This window comes from Rhinolophus sinicus, chromosome 17 (assembly GCF_057876585.1).
Source record: "Rhinolophus sinicus isolate RSI-liver-muscle chromosome 17, RSI-T2T, whole genome shotgun sequence".
NCBI classification, from domain to species: domain Eukaryota; kingdom Metazoa; phylum Chordata; class Mammalia; order Chiroptera; family Rhinolophidae; genus Rhinolophus; species Rhinolophus sinicus.
In genome coordinates this window covers 210,023,386-210,036,625 of record NC_142517.1, presented here as the reverse complement: position 1 = coordinate 210,036,625, position 13,240 = coordinate 210,023,386, and the positions used below count along the sequence as shown (strand labels likewise).

General features: G+C 39.4%; 1 protein-coding gene across 1 annotated transcript in view; it reads left to right on the top strand.

Annotated features, from left to right (window-relative positions):
• DRC11 (dynein regulatory complex subunit 11) overlaps nucleotides 1–13,240 on the top strand; it is a 136,211-nt gene that overhangs the window by 19,803 nt on the left and 103,168 nt on the right. The window contains exon 6 of the mRNA XM_019740868.3: nucleotides 12,299–12,504. Within this exon, the coding sequence (XP_019596427.3) occupies nucleotides 12,299–12,504 (206 nt within the window). The remainder of the gene's footprint in view (nucleotides 1–12,298; nucleotides 12,505–13,240) is intronic.

Sequence of the window (13,240 nt, the reverse complement as noted above, 5' to 3'; positions counted from 1 at the left end):
ATAAATATGGCCGTGTAAGCCGTGTTCTCATTGGGTCTTTTTGTACAGAGATATTACATTTTATTTTCTGGGATTTTAGAATTTCAAATAAAAGATCTTCTCAGTGATATTATTACTATCAGGAAAAATATAATTTAGTCCCCTATTCATGGTATTGCTATAATTGTCATCGATTTTATAATGGCACGTTCTGAATGACAAAGGACATGGTAAGTACATTTTGGTTTAGAATAGCTTACATTTTCTTTCTGTCCCTCATCCCGACTGCCCCAACTACAGTTGTGTTCTCTGTTGTCAGCACAGAATTGAAAACATGAATGACTTTGCTTGATAAAGAAATTCACCGCCATGTTCCAGACACTTGGGAGCACATAGTTTCCTGGTGAAGGGGCAGGATATCACTGCATATGTGTTTATAATGTCTCGATTGTGACATCCAGCCTTTATTGGCTTAAAAAATATGGTAAATCATACCAGAGTGGCAAATACGATTTTAAAAATACCTTGATTTTTATTACCTACGTTCTTTTTTTTATGTTTATTTTGCTTCCTGCTTTTATTCTTTTTTTTTAATTAATTTATTTATTTGTTTTTATTAGTTTCAGGTGCACAAAACAATGTAATAGTTAGACATTTATCATTTATATCCCTCATACTGTGTCAACCCCTCTCCCCCATCCACTACCCCTCTGACATCGCACAGAGCCATTACATCTCCACTGTCTCTATTCCTAATGCTGTACTCCGCTTCTTGTAACTATATACATATATATATATATACATATATATACAAAATTGTAGTTGACATTCATTATTGTTCAGCTTCAGCTTCAGGTGTACAGTGCAGTGGTCAGGCATCTACATCTTCCCTGAGGTGGTCTCCCTAATGAGACAAGTGTCCATTGGATACCCTACAAAATCTTTACAACATTATTGATTACATCCCCCAAATTGACTTTCATATCCCCGTGGCAATCTTGTGGTTACCGACTGTTTTCTAATCCCCTCACCTTCCCCCTTATTCTCACACCCTTCACCTAGCAACCCTCTGTTTTTCCTCCATGTTTCCAAAACTGTTTCTGATTAGTTCATTCACTTATTCTTTTCTTTAGATTCCACATATAAGTGAGATCATATGGTATTTGTCTTTCTCTGTCTGACTTATTTCACCTAGCGTAATGTTCTCTAGGTCCATCCATGTTGTTGCAAATGGTAAGATTTCTTTCTTCTTTATGGCTGCTTAATACTCCATTGTATAAATGTGCCACAGTTTCTTAATCCAGTCGTCTACCGATGGGCATTTCAGTTGCTTCCATGTCTTGGCTATTGTATATAGTGCTGCAATAAACATAGGAGTGCATAAAGATTTTTGAATTAGAGTTTCGGCTTTCTCTGAATAGATACCTAGGAGTGGGATTGCTGGATCATAAGGTAGTTCCATTTTCAGATTTTTGAGATACCTCCATACTGTTTTCTACAGTGGCTGCACCAATCTGCAATCCCACCAACAGTGCACAAGGTTCCCTTTTCTCCACATCCTCAGCAGCACTTGTTGTTTGTTGATTTATTGACAATAGCCATTTTGACAGGGGTGAGGTGGTATCTCATTGTGGTTTTTATTTCCATTTGTCTAATGGTTAGTGAGATTGAGCATTTTTTCATATGTCTGTTTCCCATCTGTATGTCCTTTTTAGAAAAATGTCTCTTCATGTCCTCTGCCCATTTTTTAATTGGGTTGTTTGTATTTTTGGAGTTAAGTTGAGTGAGTTTTTTATAAATTTGGGATCACCTACATTCTTGATTTCACTTTCAAGAAAAATCAAGTGATCAGCAGCCTATGGCTGACACAGCAGAGCGTGGGGCACTGTGGGCCCTTCGTTCTTTGATCTTAGAATTTCAAAACCAGGTCAACATTTATTTTTAGAATGGAAAACCCCTTGAGACCCCAGCCCAGCTTTTATTTCCTAGTTGTTTAGTCATGCTGTAAGAATCAGGTGGGTGAGCAATGTCTGCCATTTGTCACAGACTTTTATGATTTAAAAAATTCACTGGGTGGAATATTATTCAGCCATCAAACGAAGGGAGTCCTGACATGTGCCACAGTATGGATGCAGCTTGAGGACATTATACTAATAGAAATAAGCCAGTCACAAAAAGACAAACGCTATGTGCAGCCATTCTTTTGAGGTGTCTAACGTAGCCAAACTCATAGAAACAGAAAGTGGCACGGTGGCCACCAGGGGCTGGAGGGAGGGCGATGGGAAGCTGTTGTTCAGAGGGCACAGAGTTTCAGTTTTGCAAAAGGAGAAAGTTCTAGAGATCTGTAGCGCAGCAATGTGGATATACTTAACACTACTGAGCTGTATCCTTACAATGGCTAATCAATTTTATGTTATTTTTTTACCACAATTAAAAAAAATTTTTTTTAACTTCACTGGGACGTTGAAATGTATAGTGAGATTGAATCAAGATGTTATCAATTGGAAGATTAGTTGTGATTTTTATTTGCCATTAAAGAAAAAAATGTTTGGTGAAGTAAACCAAACTACATCCTAGATTCTAATGCACACCCATCCCTAATCCAGCCCTAATTTCAGATGTGGTGAAGTGAAAAACATGCGTCTCAGAGTTAGTGAAATGGGACACGTTGCATCTGCCTTTTTAGAAGAAAATACGGGTTTTCAAGTTATAATTATTGACCAGAGTGTGATGCTCATTCCCGTACACGATGCGTTAAGTCGACTCAGCCTTTCTGAACGACTGTCAGCAAGCTGCAGCAAGACCATTAAAATGTATGTGTCCTTCACCCCAATTCCATTTTTATCTTAAGGAAATCACCAGAAATAGAGATTTCTGTACATAGAGGTTTCCTGGTGTTCTGTTCAATAATGAAAATTGGAAAGAAACTACTCTAGTGTTCTAGAGTAGGGATGTAGCTAGTTACGTAATTTATGATTACCTACATTACTGGGGTCGCATGCCACCATTGAAAACGTATGTTTATGACTAATATCTGAAGACATGACAATGCCCAAAGTGAAAATACAGGATTTAGAACTATGCGTGTGATATGATTTTAACTCAATATATACACACATTCATATTCATACAAAAGAAAGAAAGGAAATATGCCAAGTTCAAATAGTGCTCATTTTGTAATGTGGGGACTTTGGAAGATTTTTTTGTCCATAGTTGTCTATATTTTCCAAACTGCTTAAATTTTACTTCATTAAGTGGTGGGGAAATACACATTTTAAAATAAAAGCAAATGACCATAGAATGTTATCAATTTTTTCTCCTAAGATCTCCAAATTTGGGGGTGTATACAGACAGGTAGCTAGGTAAGGATATGACGTTATTTCTCTATCCCACCCTTAAGAAGCTCACACATATAAGACGTAATGATAAAAACAATGGTTAGCTCTAATTTTCTACTTTAAAACTTAAAATCGCAGTCAGAAGATTCAATCTAAGATCATCTAAGTTTAACATGAAATTTTACGTTAGCAGCAATTTTGATCCAACAATTTCCGTTTAATTTCATTCAGCCTGCGTTTATTGAGCATCTCTTATATTCACGCCAGAAACGAAGGGAATGGCCAGGCAATATCTTTCATACTGAAGTCTTACTCGTGTCTTACACTGATACCACATAAAGATAGAATTCCATGTTCCTTAATATGATTTCTCTGTTTTACTTTGTAGTTTATATCTGCTCAGCTCAAATTCTAAAAGTCTGATTTTCAGCGGTAGTGTTTGGATACTATAAAGGGAATAACGTGTCTGTTTTCTACTAAATGTGACTTTCTCCAGTTTGCTTTTGTTTTTTTCCTTCTGGTATGTCTTCTCTTGGTATTCATGCTCTATTGAAATTTTATACCATTGAGAAATATATGGATTCAATTTATAAGGAATAATATCTTCTGTTCATTGGCTGATAACCATAAAAATCTATTACCCCAAGTCCAAGAAGTAGTTTCCATTGAATATATTTTCCATTCTATCACTAATTAAGATATTGACCACTCATTTTAAAATATTATTTTTCTGTTATTTCATTTTGTTACATCCTGCCAGTGTAGAAACCATTGACTTATTTGATCAGAACTGGATTTGTGTCTTTATTGGAAGCTTGGCATGTTTGCAGGGGCGACTGTGTAGGAACTGAAACCAATAGAGCAAGAAACATCATTATGCCTTCAATTCCTGACCGACTGTTTTTCTTACCATTGTCATATACATTTTTTGATATTACCATTTTAAATATTTATATTCTAAAATCTACAAAGGAAAATAAATAGCACTCTAAAAATTCATGTGCAGTTATCCTAATTGGCAGAACCAATGGAGTGGATCAAGTAGGAGGAAACTTAATGAATAAAATACATTTCCTTCTGTGGATCCCTTTGAAATAATTTGTCCTGCGGTCATGACCATCATATATTTTATGTTACCCTGAAGCTATCAATGTTTGCATTATAATGAACACTGGGGGGACGCTTATTAAAGAGAAAGAACTGTCACTTTGAAGATGTATCAACTGAATCCTCGAAGCACCATAAAACCCTGCTCACTTCCAAATCCTAACATGAAACAAGCTATGTGCTAGATTATTTTTTGGTCAACAAGTTACACCTTTTTCTTATCACCAAATAACCCAAGTAGGAGCTGGGGCGCCCCGTGAGCGCCCCCTCCCAGACTCCGTAGGACGCGATACGCAGTATCCTGGGCCTCCCTGCCCTCCGTCCATACCGGTGAGCTACCCTTAGAGAATGGTTGTCCGAGCCAAAATGAGTGAAGAATCAAAATGAAATGCTCTTTCATAATCACACTTGAATTTCAGCCAAAAGCCACATCGTCCAGTTTGGTCATGTGTATTATTCATTATATTTGGTTCCAGATGACATTTGCTCATTTCAGGAAATAAACTTATTCTCAAAAAATGGATTTGCCATGATTTGTGAGGTTTTGTTTTGCTTCATGTTCGTTTTCCTTTATATTTGAAATGCAAAGAGCTGTTCCCTAAGTGTCCCGGAGGGAGGCAGTCTTTTAGAAATGAGTGCAGGTCCCCACGCACCAGCTTTGAGGGTTTGCTCCACCATGGTGACAAAGAACCAGGCATCCCGTGGCCCTGCCTTACCCTGTGGGCCAGTGGGGGCTTTGAGCGACATACCCACCCTCCCTCTGAGCCTCAGTTTCTTCTTCTGTCAGAGCAGAGTAGTGCTACCAATTTCACAGAGCTGTTAGAAGGACTTCAGGAGAGATGATGCACCTTCAAGCAATGGCCGATGTTAATCATGTTGGAAAATTGCAGTAGGTTGTCATGACAACTGAATGATTTCTTACAATGGAAAACCATCGTGAAGCGTGATCACTTTTCTGTGTACCAAAGCACAAAATACTTCAAAATAAGTTGTCGCCTAAAATGCGCAGGCCACTGATTTCAGAATGTAACATATCTTCTTGCCTTTGTTATTTGCTCCTCAGTTTGTTAGCCGTGGAGTGGGAGCAGCCCGCAGGGTCTGAGTCTGATGTGCAGCTGCCTTATCTAATTGCCAGGGGAGGATTCTTAAGGCAACAGGTTCTGCCATGCACCGTACAGTGTGTGTTGAGCCAGGACAAAGTTTGCAAACCGAGATACGCAGTGCCCCGGGTACAGGTGTGCGTGGAATGCTCTCAGACAGGCTGACAGGGAGATCAGAGCTCAGCTTGGGACCCGGAATAATCTTTGTGATTTCCACAGTCCTCTTCAAGAGGCTTTGGGAGCAAAAGGAGAAGTCAGCGTTTTCTTTCTGGTTATTTGGTTTTTACGATCTACTGTGTGTTTCCCCAAAAATAAGACCTAGCCCGACCATCAGCTCTAATGTGTCTTTTTGCTCCAAAAAATGACTTGGGAACCTTTAGTTTGATTTTAAGTTATTTTTAATGCTTGTTTTTTTGTTCCAGTTCATCAGAAATTAAATGATGAAAAGAATTCTCTTCCTTACCCTCCCTTTTGTCGCCTGATCCCAGGATATTTTATTTTCATCTACATCCTAGGGCAGGAGATGTGCCTTGTTTATCTGAGGTTAGGGCCCAGTACAGAGTCCCCTGAGGCTATGAACTCTGGAACCAGCCTGCCTGGGTTCAGCTTCTGGCCCCACCATTGGCTCCCTGTGTGAACTTGGCCAGTGACCCGACTTCTTGGTGCCACAAGTTCCACATATGCAAAGCTCCTTGCTAGTAGATTTGTGTTAAGTACGAAAGAAACCAATCTCTGTAAAGCATTTAAAATAGTGTCTGACACATCGCACACAGTAAGCACTAGATGAGTGTTCATTGTTATGTTTCTTCCAGTGGCTTATGATCATGGGTTTCGACGCTCACGTCATTCAGGATTCAAAACTGCTTATTCAATTGCCACGTTTTACCTATGTAAGTTAGCCAAGATCAAAAAGGGTAATGTCACGTTGTTGACAAGGTATGGAAAAACGGGCTCTGTCGTACAGCGTTGGGCGTAGCATAAATCATGCAACCTCTTTGCAAGGTTGTTCAACAAAAGCTAAGTTACAAATGCACATTTTTTTCAAAACTGTGTTTCATAGAACCCATAATAAACCATTTTCAGACAAAATGTTTTAAGCCAGAAGAAACCTGTCAGTGGAAAGACACAGCAAAGCATGGAGGGTAAGAGCAAAGATTCCAGAAATGGATGCCTCGGCCAAAGCGCCAGTCTGCCACTTCTTGGCTGTGTTACCCTGGACAGTTCCTTAACCTCTCTGTGCCTCAGTTTCCTCATATGTAAAGTGGAAATGATAGTAGTTATTATGATGAATAAATTAGTTAATATTCATAAACCACTTAAAATAGTGCCTTGGAAACGGCAAGTGCCATCAAAGTATTTATTTTAAAACATTTTTAAAGAAAGTTGGACACAGAAATAGGAGACTAAGCTTCCACCACTAATCAATCAGCTAGGCTCTCTTCTAGCCCAGCTCGTAATTAAGCACATTTTAAAACTACTAAAAAAATATTTAGAAATTAGTCTTAACAGACTAGAACATTTTTATGCTTTAACAGTTTTTCACCCACTAAAATTGTGGCGTCCTAAAATAAGGACTTCACTGTACTATGAGCAGAGGGCAAAGACAGCTGCTGGCGGGGGGGTCTCCTACAGCCTTTTTTCCACTTCTCCTGCTGGCTGTGTCTTTATGAGTAGGTATATTTGTATAAGCACAGATATATAAATATAGATATATTACTCTGAAATGAAATGATGAAACAAAATGGCTTATTTTCATAAACTAAGGAGCACACACACGCACACGATCATGAAATGGACCAACTGAAGAGCCGTTCACACCCCAGCGTGAGGCATCCATTCCACAGGCAAAATTAGAGCGAGCCGCGTGTGGCGCAGGCGGATGAGCTGACAGAGAGGGCCGCTAAGTGCTTTCTGACGAGCGCGGGCACCCGCTGTGTTCAGAGGCGGCCAGGGCTAATTAATCTCCGTGCTGAGGACGGCAGGAGATTCCGCAAGATGGTCATTTGCTTCAACAGACGGCTCCCTTCCCCTCACTGCTCATCTGGCCTGGGCCTTCAGGACAACGCACCAGGAAAGAAACAAACCCCCCAAGACAATAAGCAAGTTGCCCGCATTAAATCACTTCTTTGCGAGTGTATTTGTGACTGATAAATTGAACAGATTTTCATTTGGGCAAATGTCCATTTTATCTTACTAATTTGAACAAGGATTTTTAAAGACAAAGCCCATGAAACATTAGATAAGCATGTTAAGTTAATGGACCATGGAGTCCTATTTCCCTGCAAACCCAGGAAGCAGCATCTTATATCCTGTTTTTACAGCAACATCAATTATTAATATGTATATTTTTGCTGACAGAGGACCTTGCCATAAACGTAGGTTTCGTTATCCAGTTCCGGGTCATTAACTGCGGAAAGCTTGTAAATATAATGGTTTATTCACATGGGAAGCCTTCATTAAGATGCATTATTCTACAGCCAATGTATTTCAATATATCGTATATTATCATGTTCTCTATTTCCCTTTAATATTCGTAATTTATTTTTAAATGAGTTGAGTTTACAAATTTGAATTCCATGTGACCAGAGTTGCTAAGGAAGGGACAAGATGTTTTAGCCCAAAGGAAAAGCTGCTTGTTAACAGAAGACCTAAATATATGCTAACCTTTAGCTTCAAAAGCAACTAGACAAAGAAGCTACAAGTGACCCCAAATGTATTTTTGTCAGAGAAAGTCTATATCAAGGAACACGCATGAACACACACATGTTAATAGAAGGAGCACAGAAGCAAAGGACTCGAAGACCCTTACTGCTCGCTTCTTCATTCACGCGGAATCACTTGAGAAAGTCATGTAATTACGAACCTCAGTGTGCTCATCTGTTTAATGGGAGGTCACATCCTCGTTTCTGCCTCACAGATGGATGTGAATGTGAGTAGAGAGCTTTAGTAAAAGGCCGTGGTGGCAGAGCTCCACGCCAATGGGCTGATAACAATCCTACGAGAGCCGAGAGCGTTCTCCGGTTCCCTCAAAGATCACGGAAGTGTTAGGAAGTTAGCGAAACACTTCAGATCGAGTTATTGACGAGACACAAATCAGTCACCTACTCGTGGCTTCATTTCTAAGGATAACGGAGAAAAGCCCAGCTAAAGTATAGTTTACATATATGTACATCTATGAAAGACATTTGCTGCAAATGACCAATGACATCATCATTGGGGGTAGAAGCATCATGTGAGTTGCTGACAGTAGGAGGGAGTCATAGCATGAATGCAAGACTTCAGTACAATTTTACACACTCATCAGAGATGAAGGAATTTGGGTCCTTTGCAGCAGAAATCCATTTTTACACATTCATGACAATGATGGTCTTTAAAATAGTCCTTGGCGAGATGAGGTAAAAATCTGTACGAGAATTATAAACTTCATTTCATATATTTAAAATGTAAGCACGAAGAATGAAAAACCATTACCTGGAAGATTTAAGAGTTGGATTTAAAAATGATTAAATAAAGGAAATTCCTATCTCTTTATTTTGACAAAATACATAATATAAAGTCATGCCTTTGAACACCTGTGTGCACTATGAGGCAATTTAGATAGTTTGTTTTTAACATTGTTCTTTAAAATGATTCTATAATTCTCATTCTAGATTCACTTTTAAAGTAGTTTTAGGGTTTTTTCCCCTTATCATAAATGTGTGATTTTCTTTTCGTCTTTTTTCACTTGACTTTATGTCATTAAGTGGATGCTGTAGACTTAACAGCATCTGGATTGTGGTTTCCAGTTGAGAAATCACTCCCAGAAGTTCATAGGTATTTCTTGGAGATTTTGTGTGTGTGTGTGTGTGTGTGTGTGCGCACATGCACGTGTGTGTGTGCATGCATTGTTACATTTAACTCTTCATCCATTTGGAATTTATTTTAGTATATGACGTGAACTGAGTCGGAGTATCATTTTTTCCAAGTAATTGATTGAAATTTATAGTTTGGCCAATGTCCATTCAATCTTCACAGCCGAATGCTGTTCCCATCTTAAAGAGCAGGGAACTGAGCCTAAGAGAGTCGGTGCCTTGTAAGAAACCGCAGAGGTAGCAAGTGGCTGAGCCAAGACTTAAACCCTGGCGTTCTGCCCCCAAAATCCCAGAGCATCGCTTTGGATCAAATGAACTGCCTCTGCCGTTTGCCAGCTGTGGGAATTTGGCAAAGTTCATTAGCCTTTCTGTTCCATTTCCTTACGTGCTGATAATACCTGCCTGGCTGGTTGTTGTGATGGTTACGAGATGGGTTCTGTAGAGTGAGCGTGTACGGCAGACGCTCAGAAGAAGTACGTGCATCGTCTTAGATTCCTCTTTTAAACAACTTCTCCGACTCTGCTTCCTCCTCCCACGCCCCCTTCTTCCTCTTCCTCTTCTTTCTTCTTTGTTATCGTTATTTTAGGCTTTGCAGGCCATGTAGTCTCTGTCGCAACTATTTAACATTGTCATTGTAGGATGAAAGCAGCCATAGACAGTATGTGAATGAATGGACACAACTTTGCTCCAAAGAACTTTCTTTACAAAAACATGTAATGGCAGTTTTGACCCGTGGACTGTAGTTTGCAAACTCTCTTTTAGAGTCATTAGTAGTTCCTCAAACCTGGATAATTTCCTCAAACGTGGATAATTGTCATCTGAAGATTTTCCAAAACTACTAGTTTTTTAGTTCTTCCTCACTCAGAGGATGGAACTGGGAATCTTATTTCTTTAAACCTCTTCAGAAGTTTGAGGAAATAAAGAGAACTTGAAAAAAATAACTCACTAGTATATTTGAGGATATGTTGCATCTCAAAAAAAAAAAAATTCCCCAAAGCGACTCCTAAAAACAAGAAAGGAACAAATGTAAAATTAGAAAAAATTCTGGGAAAATAAAAGCATGCTCAAAAAGACAAAATAATAACCCCCTTAAAATTATAAATTCAAATAATAAATGGACATAACTGAAAGCCAAATTAGTTCTGGCAGATAAAGCTAACGAAATCTCCTATAACATATTGCAAATAGATAAAGGGGAGAATGGAAAATATGAGAAAAGTTCAGATCAGTCTTGTGATCTGGCATTTATCTAATACTTGTTGCAGAGCGAGAAAAATGAAGAAGAAGAAATAATAGAAGGAAAAATTGCAGAGGAGAAGACACTATTCTTTATATTTAATGGACCCATCAAATGGAGAACATGATGAATGAAGAAACGCCCACACCTAGACACATCCTGAGAATTTTCAAAACTCCAAGTGTAAATCATCGCAAGAGTAGAACAACTTGTCTACAAAGGAACAACAATAAGTTTCCAGCTAGTCACTCGCAACTCAGTGTTAAAAGGAGTGTCCTCCAGGGCACCTACCGCATTGCCATTCAAGTGGGAGGGGCCGAATGAAAATAGTTTAGAAATGAAAGTACTTAGAATATTTATGGGTGACTAGATCCACTCTGAAAGTTACACTCAAGGACGTGCTTCAGCAAAATGAAAGCTGAATGTGAGAAAGAAGAAGAAGAAGTAGAGAAATCAGAACAACTTATGGTTAAATTTAGTTACTGATTTAAAAAATTCATCGTAAGCTATGATTATAGAATGAGAGGTTGGAAGAGGAAAAGTGAACGCATGCAGAGGTTCCGAGGCTTGTTCAAAGAAACTGTGTAGATACCGATCAATTCTAGGCATAGGTGAAAATATAGGTGTTAATTAACATGTGAACATTTTGAGAATAACTGGTAGAAGATTAAAACTAAGATGCATAAATTCTAAACTACTGCATGACAAGAATGAACAAAGCTAGGAAAGATAGGAAAGAAAAAACAAGAAAGTGTGTTAGATAGAAAACATGAGGTGGCAGGATTAGCTCTAAGTATTTTATCCCTATAAGTGAATGAAATTCCTCTTTTCTATAATTCTAATTCTGTTTTAAAAATCCAGTTGTATGTTGTTGACAAGAGAGAAACTTCAAACATATTGATGCTGAAAAAGTCAAAACAGTATAGTTATGTATAGTTATGTCCGGGAGTTTTGGTGAATTTGGCAGAGTAGGTGCACACATTTGTCTTGGTCTTCCTGCACAGTGAGGAGCCAGGTGCGATCCTGTTCTGAAAGGGGGCATTAAGAGAAAGGTTATAATCGCAGCAGTGAGCCCACCAGCTCTCTTCCTCTGCTTGGCTCTCAACCCTCAGGAAGCCATACAGGCCACGTTGTTCAAGGGTCAACTGCAGTTTCTCCTATGCTGGAGGTTTCTCCCATTCCTTTCACTCCATTGAATGTTTCCTTTGCTGTGCAGAAGTGTTTTAGTTTGATGTAATCCCACTTACCTATTTTTACTTCTGTTGCCTTTGTTGCTTTTGATGTCGGATCCAAAAAATCGTTACCAAGACCAATGTCAAGAAGCTTTTGCCCTATGTTTTCTTCTAGTACTTTTATGATTTCAGGTTTGGAAAAGGTTTACTTTCTGTAGTTTGAATGATTTTTTTTTAAAGGTTTATTGAATATGTATGTTTCAAGCTAACTTACAACCCCCCACACACACCCAGATTCTGGGAAATGGTATGGAGTGAGCTGCATCTTCCCCCCCATGCTGGTGAATCACATTTTCAAATTTTCCTGCCAGATCTGATTCTTTTGTTCTTTATGTTTTTCCTATGGGCTTTTGGGAAGACACCACTGAAGATATTGACATAATTCGTTAGTGTCTCATGTTTTTCAGCAGCTCTGTAACCTTTATAATAGTTACCTTTTTGCTTTTACGTTCAGAATCCACCTCCTATGTTTAACGAAGTCAGTGCTACCATAACCCAGGCTGAAAAGGTGACCTGCCTGCGGAATGAGGTGCAGATAAAGCATGAAGAGGACTACAGAGAAGCCTTGGTTACAATCAAGGATGACCTGAAGTTAATAGAAGGTCCCTACATCAAGGAGAACCTTCAAGACCAGATCCGGCACTGGTTCATCGAATGCAGGTGAGCGTGAGGGGCAGAGCCATAAGCCCTGACAATCTCTGCTGTAGTGGCCGAGATTCCTGTGTGTTTGTAAGCACAGAACACATTAACACAGATTCACAGGGACGGGGACGGCTCGGCTTCATTTTGGGAACATGAAATGTCAAGGCTAAGAATTCAGGAACTAATTGTAATGAAACTGCTGGGACTGCTTTTTAAAAATGTGGTCCATGTAATGCTCCTGTGACCACGTGGAGCGGAGCATCGTGCCCCCCTTCGCTCCTCCAGGTGGTCCGCATAATGATTATGGACACACATCTGGAGGTTTGCTTCCCGAGAAATAGCTGTGTCGCCTTGGGCGAGTCGTTGAACTCTGTGCATCAGTTTCCTCGTCTGTGACAAAAGGACGGGACTCAGACCCCTTCATGAGTATGTTAGGAAACGCAGAGCGCTGAGACTGCTCTGAGTAGGCCATCGGACCCCTGCATTGCGACCGTCTGCTTTTCGTATGCCCCCTCCCCCACATAAATGACAGGTCCTGTTAGGACACGCGTGGTGCTGAGAACAGGATGGCGCCTGAATTCCACATATGGGCAGTGAATCCTGCAGGCTTCCATTCGTATCCAATTCCACGGCTATATCTGGGGAAATACACTTGGGATGATTTTGTGCAAGCGTGGAAATTTAGGTAAAAAGGCATTGTTTCAAATGAATGGTCGTGTGATTAATTGCATGGGGTTATAATTAAAACCTTCAT